The sequence below is a fragment of the Notolepis coatsorum genome (assembly GCF_963971535.1).
Source record: "Notolepis coatsorum genome assembly, chromosome: 1".
Classification (NCBI taxonomy): domain Eukaryota; kingdom Metazoa; phylum Chordata; class Actinopteri; order Aulopiformes; family Paralepididae; genus Notolepis; species Notolepis coatsorum.
In genome coordinates this window covers 207,117,721-207,138,649 of record NC_140165.1, presented here as the reverse complement: position 1 = coordinate 207,138,649, position 20,929 = coordinate 207,117,721, and the positions used below count along the sequence as shown (strand labels likewise).

At 41.4% G+C, this 20,929-nt stretch overlaps 1 protein-coding gene across 1 annotated transcript in view; it reads right to left on the bottom strand.

Annotated features, from left to right (window-relative positions):
• Window positions 1-2,251: 2,251 nt before the first annotated feature.
• Window positions 2,252-20,929, bottom strand: part of ctsc (cathepsin C) — a 47,282-nt gene continuing 28,604 nt past the window's right edge. Inside the window, exons 6-8 of the mRNA XM_084325678.1 lie at window positions 14,769-14,900; window positions 9,119-9,351; window positions 2,252-3,988 (exon numbers count right to left, since the gene is read on the bottom strand). Coding sequence (XP_084181804.1) covers window positions 3,722-3,988; window positions 9,119-9,351; window positions 14,769-14,900 — 632 coding nt within the window. The 3' untranslated portion in view covers window positions 2,252-3,721. The remainder of the gene's footprint in view (window positions 3,989-9,118; window positions 9,352-14,768; window positions 14,901-20,929) is intronic.

Below are 20,929 nucleotides of genomic sequence, written 5' to 3'. Positions count from 1 at the left end.
GGGGTGAGAGGGTGTGAGGGGAGAGGGGGGCGGTCTACAGTAGGTTCAAGTTCAAGTTTTGTTTTATTTGTCACATAATACAGCATGCACTGTACATTACAGTGAAATGCTTGGTTCTGTATGAACCCCCTGCTAATGTGCTTCATACAGTAAAAAGGTAAAAAGAATAAAGTCCAAAGAAACACTATACTATTTCTTACACAGTACGTAGGCCTACCATATTTGTATGTCTTGTGTGTCATAAATGTCTTGATAAATTGAAAATGGAGGACCCTGATGTAAACAAGACGAAAGTCTTTTTCGGGTCTTCATCCTCTTAGCAGTTGTTTGTATTGAGCTGTACTGTATTGTACACATTCTGCAATCTGTTAATAGTTTTCAATCAATAAATCAATCAATCAATCAATCAATACAATATACAAACTAAAATACACAGTTAAGTACAAAATGCAAACAATGAGGTACAGAATGCAAACCTTTTAAAATGCAAAAATGAGGTATGGATGTATAGGGCAAATATTTTTGTTATAAATATATAAAAAATATGGTGAAAATATATGGTGTAGTACGAGGCGGAGATAATGTTGGAAAACAAATACTTGGATTAATCGAGCTTGTTGTTGTTGTTGTTGTTTTTGGTTTCCTTCTACTCCTTCTACCCTCTGTACAATATTATATTTTAGGAAAACTACCCAAAATACTGCAATCTGGTAATTGGGGTCGGAAAGAAACATTAGGTAACTAGAGGCAAAGGAGCCAGGAAGGTGCTGCATCCATTGGGCCAGAGAAGGAAGCGGAGCAGAAAGTCTCCCCTACCACCTTGTGAGGGCTTTGGCAATACTTATGGAATTGGAGCTGGCCAGGCAATACAAGGGTATCACACTTTTTGGGGAATTAGCACATTTTATGAATGCAATGCAATTCACGTTGCAGTAGCAACATAACAACATTGACATATTTAAATAAAAAGAGAACAATACATTTTAAAATCCTTTAAGGGAATGGTGGTATGGAAAAGCATAGCTTTCTCTAGATTTCAAATATAATCGAGTATTTCTCTTTATCTCTCTCATACAAATAAGATACTTTAGGAATGTTTGACATTTTGCATTTCAATCTTGTTTCCCCCCCTCACCAGGCACTGGTTAGGGCATTGCCATACAATTAGAATCTGTGCCTTCAGTCTCCATTTGATTTACTCCTTCTAACCGATGCGTTCTGCTAGCTAGCCACATGCTGGTTAACTAGCAGACTTAACCCTATACTCGTTATTAGTCGAGGAATGTTAAGCAGTTCTTAGGATATCAGACAGTAATGTGGGCAATAACCTTTGCCCCACATTATGGCAAGAGACAGGTTAAGAACAATAAACACAAGTAAGAGAGCCTAGTGGTTTAGAGAGCCCTGTAATGCTTGAATTTAATGGCAATAAAAGGGTGTTTCTAATTAGGACTGAATAACATAACCTATATTGGCTATGTTCAGACTGCAGGCAAAAGTGGCCCAAATCTAATTTATTTGCTCATATGTGACTCAGATCTGGGGTTTTTTATTCGACAGTGTGAATATTCAGCACAAATCACAATCTGATATTTTCAATTCAGATTTAGGTCACTTTACAGTCCTAAATCAGATACAGGTCGGATTTATTTTGCAATGTCACTCTAGATTGACATTTGTCACAATTCCTTATTTTTAATTTTTTTTAACACCCATCTTCTTTATTGTTAATTTGTGCATGTGGGTCAGTTCAGGAGCGTGACCAGTTCACACTGGGATCTGATATTAGCCACATTTAAAAAGTAATGTGAACATCAGAACCAGATCTGAGCAATAATTCAAGATTGAGCACTACAGCTATCAGTGTGAACACATGGGCAAAGAACTCTATCGAAGTTGAACTGGGATTCAGAGTGGACACAAATAAAATGTTCATGTTTTCTAATGAGGCACTATACTTTCCTTTTTTTAAACCAGTTTTTATATCATTTTAATCCGGAGCCTAAATGTTCAAGCGCTGTGCAATTTGAGCTAATCCAGAGGACATCATCTGCGTTAAGGGGGCCCAGAAATGGCAACACCAAGACATGTTTTTAATTATCAGTGAGGAGGATTTTACAGAATCTGATATTGGCCACATTCAGAATTGAGCACTAAGGCTTGCTGTGTGAACGTAGCCTTTGAGGCTTCAGCTCCCTTCCTCTATCAAACAGAGAATTAATAAATAAACAAATAACAATCACAACAGCAGTTAGATTCCAAGAACACATTTATTTACTCTCACGTTTTTCAAAGACAAACACAAGTGCAAATCATTTCTGAATACATGGAATTCTATTGAGAGAATAAGGCTTGAAATGCATTGGCCGAGAGATCAAGGCACTATAGAATCACATGTTTTATCCCTTTTCTACACGAGCAGAAGTAAGGAATCCCTTTTACAGCTTCTCAGAGACTACAAACTCCAAAATCCCCAGGGAAACTATGGCAGCCGCAGGAAGGGTCAAAACCGATGTTGAGGATAGCACATACGACTGAACACCTTTACCATGATTCCCAGAGACACACGTTGCAAAGTAAACAGTACAAAACGCTAAGATACAAATACCATAAGATTATAATGCATCTTTAAAAAATTCCCTTTTGAGATCGCTCAATAGAACGTACTGACCAACGCTGACTGGCCCGCAGACACACTGGCCCCCTTTGATGTGAAAATCAGTGCATTAACAAAATTTGAATTATCGTGAACCAATCATCCAGTCATTATGGCTTAGTAAAATGGCCCATTCACCCCATTAGAACCGTCCCAGATAGGGTTGGGTATCGAGTGGCACTGGTTCCAACATGGTTGATATTACCAGGATCCAGCGAGAAGAAGAAATAGCCTACGTCCTCTGAATCAAATGGCTGGCAGAGCTCTTTTTTGCTCGCCATTTACCTGGCAAAATATTTTTAATAATAATGAAACCAAATGCACTTCTAATGTAAGCAGTGGGGTGCAACCACATACATTCACCGGAGATGTTGGTTGGAACAAGAGCGAGTTACTGATGTAACACCACCTCTCTGATAAAACAAGAGACACTGACCACCATGATTAAATTGGTGATTCTGTATTTGCATGGTTAAAAAAAGATTTAAAACAAAAATAAAGTATACATTTAGGAACCAACATCGTTTTAAAAGTATCCCTTTTGGCACTGGAATAAAATTAATTAAAACAATACCTAACCCTAGTTGTGAATAATTATTTTAAATTGTCACCCTGTTCCCACGTCGGGTGGAAAGAAATCCCAACCTGAGCGTGACATAAAAACAAAATGGCCACCGTGTGAATATGGTCAATTCAATCAAGTCAGAGTGTGAACGGATAATACAGTATCACCCCTTTAAATGTTTTAAAAGCTGAAAATATATTGTCAATATACAGTATTGTCATCAAAATAATTGGGATATTCTTTAGACCACCCTTAGTCATGGATGCATTTGCGGAGTTGTTCTTTTAAATAAATTGATTTGAAATGCACATTTTTGGTAACTTTACCTGCAACAACATTTTCTAGGACTTATCCAAAGGTCTAGCCGTAACAAATGTCAAAAATGTCCTGGACGCGTGTTCCTGACAACACTAACATCAACTGATGAAAACAAAACAAGCGGCGACTCTGCACTAACAACACCTATCCAACACATCCTTCTCCCATTATTACCACTTCCTCTACAGTTTGGAGATGGGGTTCGCGGACACAGCGATGCTCTCGATAGCGCACTCGTCGGTGCCTCTGCGGATCCGGAAGAAGCCTTCCTCGCCCCAGCCGCTTCCCCAGCTGTTCTTGATGATCCAGAACTTCTGTCCCGTCTTGTGGCACCGGCCGTAGCCCACCAGCAGCACGGCGTGATCGGTCAGCTCAAAGGGGTTGTAGGCGTCCCGCAGGGCCGTGTGGTGGTAGATGCCCTCCTGGTAGTGGTAGAAGTCGGAGTACACCTGCAGACGAGGTCGGGGGGTTATTAGGGCTTGTTAGGGTTAACTATTATAAACGAACTAAGTATTTTTAGTCAAGTACTGTACTTCAGTACAATTTCGAGGTACTTGTACTTTACAGGAGTATTTTCATTTTAGGGAACTTTATACTTTTACTCCACTACATTTAAAAGGAAATATTGTGCTTTTTTATCTGAACCCATCAATTGCTAGTTACTTTGAGGAAAATATTTTGCATAGAAAATGTGGCAAATATTTATGAAGATGATATACTTTCACATTTCACAGTCTCTGGAGCGTAACAGAAAGAAGCATTTTGTATAAAAGTATTCTGTACTTCTGTATGACAACTATTAAAGAAACTTGAACTTGAAACATTTGAAGCCTGTCAACTTCAAGAGGACGTAATCAGAGCAGCATAACTGGACTACATATCGCTTTAAATATCCTTTAATCAGAGCAGCATAACTGGACCACATACCACTTTAACATAACCTTTAACCAGAGCAGCATAAGGGCCTGTGTCGACCGGGGACGTTTTATGAGTTGTCAGCTCCTTTCTGTCATTCATTTATATGCTACAGACGCGACAGGCGCGCTCCTTTTCCCAGCGCCGCGCCTCGCGTTTTAGCGCTCTCGGCGGCCAGCGTTTTTGGGCGGAGCGCTCCCAGCACATAAAGTTGAAATTAGTTCAACTTTTGGAGAGGAGCGCCGCTCATCAAGGTAACTTTTTTCGACCGACCAATCAACATCGAGCAAGTGGCAGAGCCGCGGCAGTCGCAAGACTCAGGAGAACGCTCTGAGCTTATTTTTTTTGCTTTTCAAAACGGTCCGTCTTGAAAAAAACATCCCCAGTGGACACAAAGCCTAACTGGACCACATACCACTTTCACATAACCTACAGCAGGGGTGGCCAACCCGCGGCTCGTAAGCCGCATGTGGCTCTTTGCCCGTCAATGTGTGGCTCTTCCATCCAAAAAAATAAAAGTATTATAATGTTTTTTTTATGTCACTCATTCCATAAGGACGTAGAATAAACATTTACAGATTTTTTTTAAATGGCTCATTTGCATGTTCTTGGTATCTGAATCTAGGGACATCTATGGATCTCAGGGAATGTATTCCCAGTGTCAGAAATATTGTGTCTGTTACTAGGCTTGAGTAAATTGTAATGAACCAAAGAAGAATATCAATTCTATTAAAAAATAAAAAATAAATTATCTTTGACTGTGAATAACACCATGCTAAAATTGACCAGACCAGAAAAATCTAAGCAAATGAATAAAGGGAAGATGATTAAACAGAAGATTTTGTAGATACAGTACTGAATTCTGCCATCTTTTTTATAATGTAAATGTCTCCATTGCTAGACATTCACAGAAAGGTAGAGAAACTAACTGCGTTCTGTTTTATGGCAATAACATTCAGGTTTGTGGGAGATAATCCCAAAAAAGAAGAAATAAAAAAGTTAATCCAGAAGTCAGATGATTGACAGGGGCTGGCGTGAGCTGGGTAGGGTAGTTTTTCAAAATTCGAAAGCCCTGAGTCTCTTCCTTTAAAAGACTACACTCACTTTTGGCTGCTCCACTTCCTCCTGTCAATATGCGCCGGTTTCCGACTCAATGCCCTGAGATTTCTATAATCTTATATTTCACTAATAACAGTTAAAATCATTGGTAAACAAACGTAATGCTGAAAATATATACTTTTACTGTATATCTCGGGCTTAAGAGGTTAACCCTGTGAGGCCCAAATTAAAAATACATTAGCAACTTCAGAGGCCAGAGAGTGGGACATATAAACACATTTACTATCCAATAGCATTGTGAGGCTGAACAACCGTGGGTCTCACATGGTACTTTTAACCCTGTGAGGCCCAAATAAAAAAGACATTAGCAACTTCAGAGGCCAGAGGGTGAGACCTATAAACACATGAAGGGTGCCGTGACTGAAAAAAAGGTTGAGAAACGCTGGTATATGGTGTGGCTCTTTGTGGTACCACAGTAATTTTTGTGGCTCTTAGTCTCCGACTAGTTGGCCACCCCTGACCTACAGTATATAGAGGTCAATGGATCACGGTCTGAACACTCCCAAGCACTGGAATACACAAACATCATGTATAATGCACACTTTTACTTTAGATACTTAAGTACATTCAATAGCAAATACTTTTACTTGAGTAGAATTTGCATGGAGGACGTTTACCAGAGTACTCATTTATATGGGTATTTCTACTTTTACTTAACACTTTGGGTGCCGGGAACCGTCTTTAGACGTCTTTGCTGGCCATGCTAAAGTTGCCGGAGGACGCGTTACGTCGTCCTTATATCAATATTTCAAAAATCTGCGATCGGATTCATATGTCCCCTCCGCTGGCCTGAGATCCACCAGCAGGACCCACTGAGCTCTCTGGCGGTTCAGGAGCGCCATCTGGTGGCCGATCGGCGCAATCGCCAAACAGGATGTGCCATAGAGGTTGTGCTAGACGTCCGTAGTACTTCCGGGCGCTCGCTATAGGTCATGGGACTCTGGCTCGTCACGCTACACAGTGATCGATTGGCAATAACTCGATAAACAACATGATTTGGACGTATATACCATTATACAAGCTGGAGATGGACCGGGTAAAAATATATCCCATAATGATAAGATTTCTACTCTACGATGATCGCCCAACGGCGCGCGGAGACTGGGGTGAGTTTCAGCGTGTAACGTTACCGTCTTCGATACTAACTGCTATTATCAACATTTGACCCACATTAGATGATTGGTATAACGCTGCCCACGGAATTATAAACGCCCCCTCGCCCATCCGGTCAACATCAGATGACGTGTAGTAACTTCTAGAAGTACGTCTAGTTGGAATTTTTTATATCGCGCTGATTGCCATCAAACTGTATTTCATCATCAATATAATGCATTTGGGGCTATATATCACGTTCTGGAGAAAGCTGCAGAAAGAGATGAAAACATACTTATACATTAGACCATACTTTACTATGAATATGTGAATGAAAAAGTTTAACGTTGCTACACAATGAACAATACATATAGGACTTTGAATGGGCCCTAATAATGGCAATGTAGCAATAGAATTTAAAAAGTTATAGCCCTGCAAAGAAGGGGACTTTCTCCATAGACAAATAGCGCTGGCAATCTATGGTATATCATGAATTTAACCTTAGGCAGCCAAAGTGTTAAGTAAAGGAATTGTGTACTTTTCCACCACTGTTAGTTTCCCATCCCAGTTTTCCATCTTCATGTCTAGTGCCATGGTTCAGATATGTGCTCATCATTCTGAAGGACATAACTCAGTCAGCATGGGGGGTATGTGAAAATGTACTGATTGACTGACATTCTCTGAAGATCAAACCGACCGATTAATCGACTAAGAGGGCAGCACAGTTAATATAGAAAGCACTTTAACACAATGTTTGCATGTGTGCCTTCTTCTGGCCCTCAATCAAACCCAGTTGTTGTAGTCAGTAAATTGTTAACTTGATAAAATAGCCTAAATAAAAAGAAAGGGTATTACAAATGATCTTCAATCGAATAAATTGTCACTTTTACGCAAATAAACAGGAAAACAAAAATATATGAATACATATTAGTAAATGGCCTGAATAAAATAGGGCAAACTTTTGTCCCTGCACCATGCTGTCGTCTTTAAGCCTCCATTCCAGTCACACTTGTGTAGCAGTGTGAACGCAGCCGCCTCGCCCTCAGACCACAGGCAGCCTCAGCAACACCAGTGAATTATTTGCAGACGACTCAGCCCTGCTAGTCTCACACAAGGATCAGAACACACTAGAACAGATGCTAGGTGAAGAACTTGCAGGGGTCAGCAGGTGGCTTTCGGACAACAGGCTTTCTCTTCACCTAGGTAAAACAGAGGCAGTACTATTAGCCTCCAAGCCCAAGCTCAGGAAAGCACGGGAGTTTAATATCCAGCTAGGAGCTGTAACCCTAAAACAGCAAAAAAAAACGAAGTATCTAGGCTGTATGATAGACGGGAGCCTAGATGGGGTGGCTATGGCCTCCCAAGTACTGGGCAAAGTCAACGCCCGCACCAGGTACCTAGCTAGGAAAGCCAACCTCCTTGGCAGAGATAGCCTCAGGCTATTAGCAAATAGCCTAGTACTCTGCCACTTTGACTATGGTAGCGTATCGTGGTTCGAGGGCCTGACAGTGAACATAAAAAAGAAGCTTCAGGTTTCCCAAAATAAGCTAGTAAGGGTGGTAATGGGTCTTGGCCCTCGCACCCACATAGGGAGGAGTCACTTCCAGGAACTAAACTGGCTTCCTGTGGAGGCCAGAGTTACCCAGCTCAGACTGAACATAGTGCACAATATTATAAACCAAAGGTCCCCTAGATACCTCCAGAACTACTTCACCCCGGTCAACGAATCCCACAACCACAGAACTAGAGCAAGCATAGCAAACCTGAAGCCTGCTTCTTTCCGATCCAAACTGGGCCAATGCTCCCTTACTTTCTATGGAGCCCAGGATTGGAACAAGCTGCCTATCCCCATCAAGCAGAGCTTGAGCCTCCACAGCTTCAAGAGAAGCGTCAGGAAGTGGCTCATGGACAGAATAGAAGAATAGCCCCCTATAGTTTGAATGGGTTTCCAATCAGTTTTTAGTTATTGTGGGGTATACAATTTTAGCGATAGGTTAGTCTTATAATGTTTTAAATGTATGAGTGTTGTGTTATTGTCGTGTTTTTGTTGTGGCCTAACAGCCCTGGGACCATGACGGAAATAAGGGTTTTACTCTCTCATGTTATCCTTTGGATCCTTGTTGTGTGTTTTTAATCCATCAATAAAATGAAATAAAATCAATGACGCTGGCTGGCTAAAGTTAGTTCAGTCTCTACTTCTACAGTAGGTCCTCTGGCTGAGCTGCCGGCGTAGTCAGACAATGCTGCAGCGTGGCGCTGGACTGATGCACTCATTGCATGTCATTCAAATCAAAGAAACAGTGGTGGAGTTGTGTAATGATTATATAGCATTATGGTTTTTGCCGACATTGAGCCTTTTTCTTTCCGAATGTTCTATGCAGGAAAAACCCAGGTATGTACAGAACAGAAGTAATACACAGCATGTGTGTTTGTGCGTGTGTTCTTCCACCCACCTCGAAGGACACTCCCATGGGCCCGTTCTTGACCAGCTCCAGCATCATGGCTGCCTCGCTGCAGCCACCGTAGAACCCGCCGACGTAGCCATACTCAGCCGCGTAAATGCGGCCACAGCTCTGGGGAACGCCACAAGAAGAGTCTACCCCAGTATAGGGGTAACAAGACTCATCCACGATGCCAAAATCCTGGATGTACTTCCCTATCAGGTAGGGGAAACCGCCATCACAGCCTGAGGAGAAAAGCGGTGGAAGAGTTGAGCTGCAGAGCAATCTAAAAGGTCACGTCGTCCTCTGCCATTATCTGAAACCAAACTGCAGTCAATGAACAAAGAAATGAAAAGAACATCAGCGCTCACTGACGCATACGGACACGCAGACTGTCTGAAAAACAACTTCACATGCTGTTGTGAAATGATTCATCACTCCTGGTCACAGAGGCATATCAAAGCAACAAAGTGCTGCTAGATCTGATCAAATTCACGATTCAATCATTTATCAATCATCAGCTTCACAGTTGCTTTGGAATGTGTTGTGTCGTTGTGCTCAGAGAAAATTGAGTAATCGTAAGAGTAATCGTATAACCAACGCAATACATGCAAGAAGTTTCCACGAAAACACAATGTTACAATTATATTAAAATCGTTTAATCAATGCAACCATATGGCCCATGCCCTTAAAGTAAAAAAATAAGTTGCATGAGCTTGAGGAGTTTAGAGAAGTTCATACAACCAGTGAATAATTTAGGAGGTGGATTGTTACAGGGTGAGTGCTATTGTGGAACCAAGTTCTGGTCTTAATACTGTGGAGTCTTTTACCTGAAGGAAGATAATAATAAATAATAATAATAACTTTATTTGTATAGCACTTTTCATACAGAAGTTGCAGTTCAAAGTGCTTCACAACAGTAAAAAGTACAGGCATACAAAAGATAGAGGTAGCAAGGTAAGGTAAATCACAGTGTTTCACATTAGGATCTAGCATCCCAATAGGTTCTCTGTTTACAGTTTCATTCAGTAATACAAATAATAAAAATAGTTTAAAATGATTCGGTTTAAAAATAGTCAAAAGATTATAAAATAGAACAGACATACAACAGGGTATTTAACATACAACAGAGCAGTGCATCAGTAAGAAGTAAAAAGTGTGATAAAATAGTTACATTGTGAATTACAACAGAGCAGTGCATCGAACAGACACATGAATTTGATAGGAATTGTCATTTAAATGCCTGAGCAAAGAAATAGGCTGTCTTTTGAAGGTGTCTAGTGAGTTGGCTTCCCTGATGATTGAACAGGGGGCCAGCTGTGTGTGAGGATGTGTAGAACTGAGAAACAGTGAGGAGTTCACAGCCAATACTTTTTGAAGCAGTTCACAACTTTGTCCAATAGTATTTTGGAATTGTTATACCCAGGGCTGGACAATTAATCGTATATAAAATTGTGATCACAATTTTGGCCACCACAATGAATTAAAACATCGTAATTTAGAATACCTGCTCTTCTATATCAAATCAAGCTCTGCCCTCTTGTTTACATTGGTAGCCTCAAACCAAAGTTAGAGAAGAAATTAAAAGAGCTCTCCTTAAGATTAAAACGATTCACAAGACGTGGTATTGGGTGTCTTTAAAAAGAGCATTGCCTATCATTTGGAATAATTCTGTGTGCAATGGAGGTATTAAGCACATGGTCAACACCCTCCCACACCACAGAGTTCGGCTATTAAGGATAATTCCATACCTGCCAACACTCCGGTTTAGCTTAGTTTTCTGTGTGGTTAAACCCACATTTAGGGTAAGCGCATTGGCATTCTTCTCGCTAACGAGAGCTGACATCTTTCCAAAGTTTTCTCCACTAAGTTACTGAAGGTTCATGGCATAACGTACATGTACAGGGACAGAACGTAGGCACTTCTTTTTTGATAGGCTATAACAATGCAGTGAATCATAGAGAAGGCAAGAGAGAAAAGAAAATAGACTTACTATAGCGCAAGATTCACAACAGGCATTGCATAATTGAATATCGTTCTGTTATCAGGGACACATGAGGGCCATTATCGTGGCTATGTGCACGATAACATTATTATATCATCATCATAATCATCATCATATCGCCCAAGCCTAGTTTCCATACTATACACTCAAACACTTTCATTACAACAGATGTTAAGGCAACGGGCCGGTAGTAATTTATACAGAGCTAACAATTTATTGCAGATTTATTACTGCAGATTTAAAGCATGCTCTTAGCTTACACTGGTTGATAGACCAATTAAAAATACAAGTCAAAACAGAAGCTAGTTCAGCAGCTTTCCCTGCTGCTCTGCTTGCGCTGCAGACACCCGACCTCACGCTCTGCCATCACAAAAGGTGGACTTCCACCGTAGGCAGACTCTGTTGGCAGGTTGAGGTTTTATCAAAATGACAGTAGAATCCATTAAGTTCATCAGGGAGCTTGGGGTCCTCATTAGAGGCCATGTTTGGCCTCATTAGTGATTTTCCGCTGGACTCGTCCTGGAGCTTGTTCTCCAGCTTGCTTGTTGTAATTGGCCTCACTGCTCGCTCAAATTCAAATTTTGTTCTCCATCGCCCGTCTTGAATGAATTGTTTTTCTTCCTACATGACAATTTAACCTCTCTGCTGAATCATGGCAGCCACCGTCTTCATGGACGGTTTCTGAGGAATGGACGTACTATTATTGGTGTATTCATCAAACTCATGGCATGACTCCTTAACACTTTCAGTGCCGGCCGTGTTTTCCTTTTTACCCCGTTGAATGCCACCATCCACGGCCAATGTTAACGTTAATATCGCCTAATCTATGTTTTAAATTATGGCTATGTGTCTAATCTGCCCGTCGCTTATCAAAGACTCATTTTCCAGTCAACATTGGCAAGGCAGATTGTATTTTTATCGCTTCATTTCCGTTTGATAGCATTTTGAAAATCACCCGTTTTCCGGGGAAAAACAACCCATTCCTATGATAATCGCCTTTTACTGGAATATTCCAGAACGTTGTCATTTGTCGGCCTATGAATGAATAGTTTTCAAATAAACGCTAGATGATCGATAGTATATGTGTGCGCACGCACGCTCGTGCCGTGCGCTGATAATCGCTGCTCTTATTTCCTCATGGCAAAACAGCCATATCACATAAACGCTTATATCTCCGTGAAAACAAGTCTGATTATCCTAACACTGATAACATAAGATTCCTTACCTGAGGTCAGATGGTATCCAAATGGTTTATACCAATTTTCGATCGCCATTTGAAAAAAATCGATAAATGTATTGATCCATCGTTTGTACAGTATAACACATGATCCGCGCGGCTCAGAGGCTCCAGAATGAACTCTGGTAGACCCCGGCTGCATCAGTGAGAAGTAAAATGTGGAGTCAGAAATCCGTTCTCCCATTCACTTTCATTGAGTCCATTCCAAAAGGGTGATTTACCATCTGGGAGACGATAGGGGGCGCTTTTTTCACATCTGAGCGCCGGCGGTCCCTGGATCTCCAACGGTAGGCTCGCGTGATTCAATATGATTTCAGATCGCTAATAAAAAATAAATACCAGAGAATACTCGTGACCGTGGCATTCAACGGTCGGGGCGTAAACCCGAGAAAAGCCCTGAGTGGCACTCAAAGTGTTAAAGACAGACCAGTCTGTAATATCTAAACAGTCACTGAGACGCGCCATAGCCTGGGGAGACAATTGTTTAGCCACCCTAGTACTTGGTTTTGTGTGTTTCAACTGTGGACAATAACTTTGGGGTGCGGAGTCTGGGTTTCTAAAGTTTCAGAGAAGCAGAGCACAGAGCAGTTTGCAATGTCCCGTCTGCTGTGTGTATGAGGGTATCCAGCTCATCTGGTTGTCTGCTGCGTACAGTATGAGGATATCCAGCTCATCTGGTTGTTTAGTTTAGTTTAGTTTATTTAGGATCCCCATTAGTTGTTACCTCAGTAACAACTACCGGTACTCTTCCTGGGGGTCCTCTCAAAATAACATAACACATTCAAACATAGAATCATTGTACAATCAGAATAAAACAATACTTCCATGCACATTGTACAAGCAACAACACCAAAACAAAGAATAATAATGACAGTAAAGATAGTAATTTGTCTGTCTACATCATAGGTGTCAAACTCACGGCCCGCGGGCCAAATCCGGCCCGCCACGTCATTTGATGTGGCCCCCCAAGAGCTCAGGTAAAAAAAAAAAAAAAAAAATTTTTTTTTTTTTTTTTACATTAATATTGGGTTAAAAAATACCAGTGTTAAAATAATTGTGGGTTAATGCGTTAATAAAGCTTTAACTTTGACAGCCTTAGTTATTACACATTCTTACACATACATGTATGTTGAACATCTGAGGTAACAAAGGAAAAAAGCCAAAAGCACTTACTCCTCAGACATTCTTTGACAATTTTACAGCCCAAAATACAAAAACGATCCAGGTGGAATAGGTAACAAAGGGTTGAAGAAATATTGTCTGAACTGTCAGATGCAAACTGGCTGTGTGACATAACCGAGCATCTCGCTCAATTAAATTAGAAGCTGTAGGGACGCAAACAAGTCCCACCCAAAACTTGACCAATATAGTTGTGAACTGAGACAACCCTTATTTTGTTATTTTTGAGTACAGTTACAGTTGTGTGTTCATGCAGACACATAATAGCAATTTCATTACGAATTGAAAATGGGGGACCCTGATGTAAACAAGTCGAAAGTCTTTCTCTGGTCTGCATCCCCTTAACAATTGTGTGTATTGAGCTGTACTGTACTGTACCCATTCTGCAATCTGTTAATTAAAGTTAATTAAACTATCTTCCATTAGTTGGATGTATGGCCTCTGCAAGGTTGTGTGCAGCCATTTGTTTTTGTAACATCTGCTACATCTGTCCCACGTGTTCTTTGCAGCTCACAGTTGTTAGTTTTGCCCCTCTTGACTGTGACAAAAAGGTTTTGAACAAACTTAATGTCATAGCTTGTATTTGATGATATTCTTCTTTGTTATTTACTTGAATGGTTTGATCATTGATTGGTGGAGTAATATGGGGTTCTGATAAACTAAAATTATTTGTTAAAATAACATAAGCTAACATATATTTTTACATTTATGCAAATGAATATGCAATATGTATAACTTGAATAAGTAATAAATACAGAAACACCATGTTTAACAATATGTAAATGTGTAGCTACATTTATTTTACATTACATTAACATTTATACGGTCTTTGGCCCTTTGAGGGCAACCATAATGCTGATGTGGCCCTCTGTGAAAATGAGTTTGACACCCCTGGTCTACATGAATGAAGCTCCACAGAAGTGGAGAGGTGACAAGAGGTCACAACTCTCACCTACCACCACACACCTCATCTGGTTGTCTGCTGCATACGAGGTTATGCAGAATAACCTTCATCAAGAACGATACTGATAACCTGACAATATTCCTTCATTACAGTAGTACAACGCAACAGGCCTGCAATCTGTCATTTTTGTTGTATCCATCCTTGTAAAAGACATTCATAGATATTTATATACTGTATACTAAACTGTACATAAACACTGTGTGTGTGTGTGTGTGTGTGTGTGTGTGTGTGTGTGTGTGTGTGTGTGTGTGTGTGTGTGTGTGTGTGTGTGTGTTACCTTGGGAGTACTCTGAACAGGAGACCACCTGCTGGGGGCTGAGGATGGGTGTCTGTGTGTTGTTTGTGAGGATGCGGATGCGAGCCTCCATCATGCCCATGGTGGCAAAGGAATAACAGCTACCGCAGGATGCTGGAACACAAGATAGGACACGATTATATACCGTACTCAGTTATAATAAGTTCCCAGTTTGATCATTATACAATATTATACCAGAGTTCCCAGTTTGATCATTATTAGGATGTTCGATATTGAAAAAAGAAAAAAACTGAATAATTTCAGGTAATTAACATTACATATCTCTTGTCGTGGAATTAACACAACATTATGCATACTTTTGACAATAAATAAAATAAGAATTTGTTCTTACTTGCATGCCTGGGTAAATAAAGGTTAAATAAATGTAAACCGATACTTTCAGATATTACATTTTAATGCCAATATCGGCCGATAATATCGGTAGGCCGATAATATCGGACATCCCTAATCATTATACAATATTATACCAGAGTTCCCCGTTTGATCATTATACAAGATCATACCATGGCCCAGTGTTTCCCACAGGATTTTGTGAGACTGTGGTGGGTGAACCTCGGCCCTGGTTTCCATGATGCCAGGTACCCAGGTGGGGGATCTCCCAGGCCCTTCTGTGTGGAGTTTGCATGTTCTCCCCGTGCTCGCAAGGGTACCCCCCACCGATAAGAGAAACCCAATGGAAAAACATGCACAACGGATCGCTGACGCTGTCGCATCCCTGACAAAGATGGGCAGGAGCACTTGGATTGGTCCCCGGGCGCGGCCCTCGCCGACGCCCTGTCTGCTCCCGGCAGCCCTTGGGGGGAAGGATGACGGGATGGGTTAAGAGCAGAGCTCAATCGCATCGGCAACCCTGAGAGACAATTGCATGCGTGTGTGTGTGTGTATTCCTCTGTGTGTGTGTGCCGCCCATTGCATGTCGTTGTGTGTCGTTGCATGCCGAATAAAGACCTCTCTCTAAAGAGGTCCTGCATTATCATTACATTTGAGCCATCAAAGAAATGAAGCAAAAGTGGTGTGTTTCTTTTTTAGAAAATAAAAAAATATACTGGATTACTATTACGACTACTGCCATATTGGCAAACTTTATATTAAAAAATATTTAAAAAAAAGTATTATTACTTTATTATTATTACTTTCTTTTTTTTGGTTAATTATAAAACTGTGGCGGACTAATTAGACTGTGGCGGGCCGCCACAGTCCTAATCAGCTGCCTAATTACTTCCTCTCCTCCCGTGGCAGTAGTATCTCCCATCCTTCACGTAGCCAAGGGACGGGGGATGATATCTGCCACAATATTAACACATTGGGTGCCAACAACGAGAAATCTCGTTGTTGGCCGCCATGCGTTGAGTGCCAATGATGAGAAATCTCGTTATTTAATCGTTATTTCTTTTATTAGCGATATCCATACATTTTTCATCCATCCAGCCTCACGTTATCATTGGGACTGGCTCTGAGCTCGAAAAGGGCAAATACCGCCCCCTATCGTCTCGTCTCCCGGATGGTATTGCACCCATTGGAATGGAGTCGATTGGAATGCATCAGAAAAAAAAACTCTGGGGTCCACATTTTACTTGAATGAATGAATGAATGAATGAATGAATGAATGAAAACTTTATTAACAGATTGCAGAATGGGTACAGTGCAGTACAGCTCAATACATACAATTGTTAAGGGGATGCAGACCAGAGAAAGACTTTCGTCTTGTTTACACCAGGGTCCCCCATTTCCAATTCATCGTAACATATATGACATACATGACATACAGATAGACAGTACTGCTACATCTATACATTTATGACATACCAGATTTGCAATTACAGTACTGTATTTGTGATACAAAAAGAGTCCAGAAAGAAAAGAGTATATACATTAGGCGTAGAAACTGTACATTGGATTGGGTAGGTGGGGGTGGGACTGTACATTGGAGGTGGTTGGGGGGGGGTAGGAGTGGGGGGGGGGGGGGGGTTGGGTAGGAGTGGGGGGGGGGGGGGTTGGGTAGGAGGGGTGGGTGGGGACTGTACATTGGAGGTGGTTGGGTGGGTGGGGGGGGTGGGTAGGAGGGGTGGGTGGGGGACACTGTACAACTGTACAAACAACACTGTACATTGGATTATTGACAAGACCATACTTGGTAATTTACTGTACATTGGAGGGGGTTGTGTTCGGACATTTACAGGGGCCAGTTTCGAGTTGCAGTCTCCCTTAGGTGTTTTTTGAGAGTGTTTTTGAAAGTGGGTAGTGATTCACATTCCTTTACAGCTTTGGGTAGGGCGTTCCACATTGATGTGGCATAATTGCGAAACGTGTTTAGTCCCTTGTTTGAGCCGAATCTGGGTTTAACATGATTTGTGGAGCTCCCTCTGGTGTTGTGATCGTGGTATTCACTGACCTTTGGGAAGTATTTAGTCATGTACATGGGTACCTTGGTCGTGTAGTGTATCTTGTAGACCAGGCCCATTGCAAGTTGCTGTACTCTGTCGTCTACTCTAAGCCATCCTAGGTTGTCAAAGTGGGCAGGGGTGAGGTGGGTTCTAGGAGTAAGGTCAAGCAGTAGTCTGACCAGTTTGTTTTGAGATGTTTGTAATTTTGTTTTTAGCGCCTTTGAGGTGCTTTGGTACCATGAGGTGCAAGCATAGTCGTAGTACCCTTGAATGAGTGCTCCTGCTAGAGTCTTCAGGGTATTCTTGTTTACCAGTGAGGAGATCCGGTACAAGAAACGAGTTCGTTGGTTGACTTTTTTTATTACATTGGATGCCATTTTGTCACAGGAAAGATTTGCCTCTAGGATGGAACCCAGGTAGGTAATATCTTCTTTCCTTGTGACAATATTGTCACCCACTGTAACTGAGAAGCCGTCGGTCTTGCTGAGTTTGTTATTTGAACCGAAGAGAATGGACTCTGTTTTGCCCATGTGTAATGATAGTTTGTTATCAGCGAGCCATATGCAGATTTTGCTTAGTTCTGAGCTGAGGGTTTTTTCAACCTGTAATTTGTTCTTGTCAGAGACCAGCAGGGCTGAGTCATCCGCAAACAGGAACAAGTTGCAGTCACAAGCTGACGACATGTCATTTGCATAAATTAGGAACAGTAGCGGACCTAGTATGCTTCCTTGTGGAACACCACAGTTTACTGTGAGGGGGGGGATAGGGTACCGTTTACCTCCACCATCTGCTCTCTCCCCTCCAGGTAGGATTGCATCCAGCTCACTGATAGACTATCAAAACCAATTGCTTTTAGCTTGTCAATCAGAATGGTGTGATTGACAGTGTCGAAGGCCTTTTGTAGGTCCAGCATGACCATGCCGCAGTATTTGCCCGCGTCCACCTCTTGTTTGATGTGGTCGTTTAAATAGAGAAGGCATGTGTCAGTGGAGTGGGATGTTCTGAAGCCAGATTGGAATTCGTAGATTAGATTTTTTTCCGCAAGGTATTTTTCGACCTGTTCGTATACAATTTTTTCCATGACTTTCGAGATGGAGGTAAGGATAGAAACAGGGCGGTAGTTGCCTGGGTCTAATTTACTGCCTTTTTTGTGCAGAGGGGTCACTCTCGCAATTTTGAAGTCCTTGGGGACGTGTCCCTGTTTTATAGAGAGGTTTATTATGTGTGTGATGACTGGGGTGATGGCGGCTGCTGAGTCTCTGAGGAATTTGGAGGGGATGTTGTCATGGCCAGTGGCCTTGTTAGGTTGGAGGGCGCTCAGTTTTTTGAGTACCTCATCTGTTGTTACCATTTCCAGTTTGAAGTCGTCTTTGTGGACCCCTAGGTTTTTGTAGTAAGCTACTATGTGTTCTACCCCATAATGCCCTGAGTGGGAGGGTAGTTTGTTTACCAGTGTTGTGGCTATGTTTGTGAAGAAACTATTTAAGTAATTGGCTACATCCAGCTTTTCTGTGATGAGCGTGTTGTCCGTCTTTATGTTTATGTTTGAGAATCTGGTTTTAAGTTTTTTACTGCAGCCTAGTTGGTTATTGAGTAATTTCCAAAGTTCACGCGGTTTGTTTTTGTTTTCCTCGGTTTTGTCATTGATGAATTTTTTCTTTGCTGTTTTGATCATGGAGTTTACATCATTTCTTAGTCTGTTTCTTTCCAGTTTGAGTTCCGTCACGTGGGCTTGGAGTTCACTGCTCGTGCTTTTAGTAAGCTTTGACTGACTTTTACGAAACTCAGAGCATTTTTTGTCTCTGGTTTTCATAGCGGTCAGTATTTCAGCGTGCATCCACGGCTCAGCGCGATTTTTTACCCTGGTGGTTCTTAGGGGGGCCATGTTGTTTAGTATCGTTGAAAATTTGGTTTTGAAGCCAAGCCATGTTTCTTCAACCAGTGTACCATTGAGCTCATCTGACCAGTCCAGACCCTCCAGTTCAAGGTTAAAGGCCTCGCTAGAGTAGGTTTTTAGGTCTCTAGATGTGACTGTTTTGTGACAGCCAGCCTTTTGTTTTAGCTTTTTGCGGGTACAGAATATCATATAATGATCACTTAACCCGCATGCTATAACCCCTTTATTGGCGATCTTGGACTTGTCAGAGGTCAGGATGAGGTCAATGGTAGTCTGAGTTGACTCACACACACGTGTGGGTTGTGTGATTAGTTGGCTGAGGCCGTGCAGATCACAAAACCTATTGTAGGATTTGAAGACGGGTGCATCTTTTTGTTGCATATCCGTGTTCCAATCCCCAATAAGAATCATTTCTGTATCCTCAACTTCTGAGGCATGTAACCTGAGACTATTGCATCCATTGAGGGCACTGGACGACGCGTCGATTATGTGTTTAGAGGTATAACGTTGGATCAATAAACGCGATCGATATTTGGAATGGCGATCAGGAATTGGATTAATCTTTTTGCAGAACATCTGATGTGAGGTAAGGACTTTATTTTACCAGTATCGGGTTAATCAGAGTTTTTTTTCACAGCGTTCACAACGTGTGTCCCATGTGTGTGAATGAATGAATGAATGAACATTTTATTTAACAGATTGCAGAATGAGTACAATACAGTACGGCTCAATACACACAATTGTTAAGGGGATGCAGACCAGAGAAAGACGTTTGTCTTGTTTACATCAGGGTCCCCCATTTTCAATTCATAGTGACATTTATGACATACACAACATATATGACATCATGACATTTATGGGATAGGGACATACATGACATACAGGTATATAGTACTGTTACATTTGTGACATATATGATGTGCAAATATACAGTACTGTTACACATAGATCCTGACAGAGAGTATTTACATATGATGGGGATGAGACTGTACATTAGGAGGGGGTGGGTAGGTGGGAGAGAAATATACACATGGTGGGGAGAAAATATATACATACGGTGGGGAGAAGACTGTATATTAGGAGGGGGTGGGTGGGTGGGAGAGAAATATACATACGGTGGGGAGAGAATATATACATACGGTGGGGAGGGGACTGTCTATTAGGTGGGGTGGGGGGGTTTACGGCGGCCAGTTTCGAATTGCAGTGTGTGTGTGTGCGTAACGTTAGCGCCAGGCAGGACATAGATAATAGATTTTTCAGCCCGCTTCTCTAGCGTGCATAAGTACACATAATACTATCGATAATCTAGCATTTATTTGAAAACGATTCATAAATCAGCCGGAAAATTACAACGTGTTGTGTGTATTCCACTAAAGAGATATTATCGCGAATTTTTTATTTATTTTTTTAATCTCCAAAACTATACTCATATTCAAAACGGTATAAAACGGAAATGTACTGATGAAAAAACAATCCGTTTCGTACATGTTGACTGCAAGCAAGTTAAGCGACGGGCGTATTAGATGTACATAGCCATAATTTAAGATATAGTTTATGCGTCCTCTCATTGATTAGAGTGGTGGCACTCAAGCGATAAATCGTGCCCTGCTGGCAACCAATGTGTTAATATTAAAAATATGAATAATGGCACTTTTGATGTTTGGCAAGTGGCCATGGTATGGTTCAGCAGATTCACTCTGCTGCACGGCAGGTGTTTCTTCACGTCGTGCTGTAAAACCAGGGAACAAACTTAACTTTTTGACTTACCAGCCATTTGGCTGGTAGATTTTAAAAACTACTAGCCAGGCAGATTTTTTACCAGCCAAAAATCCAATTAGTAT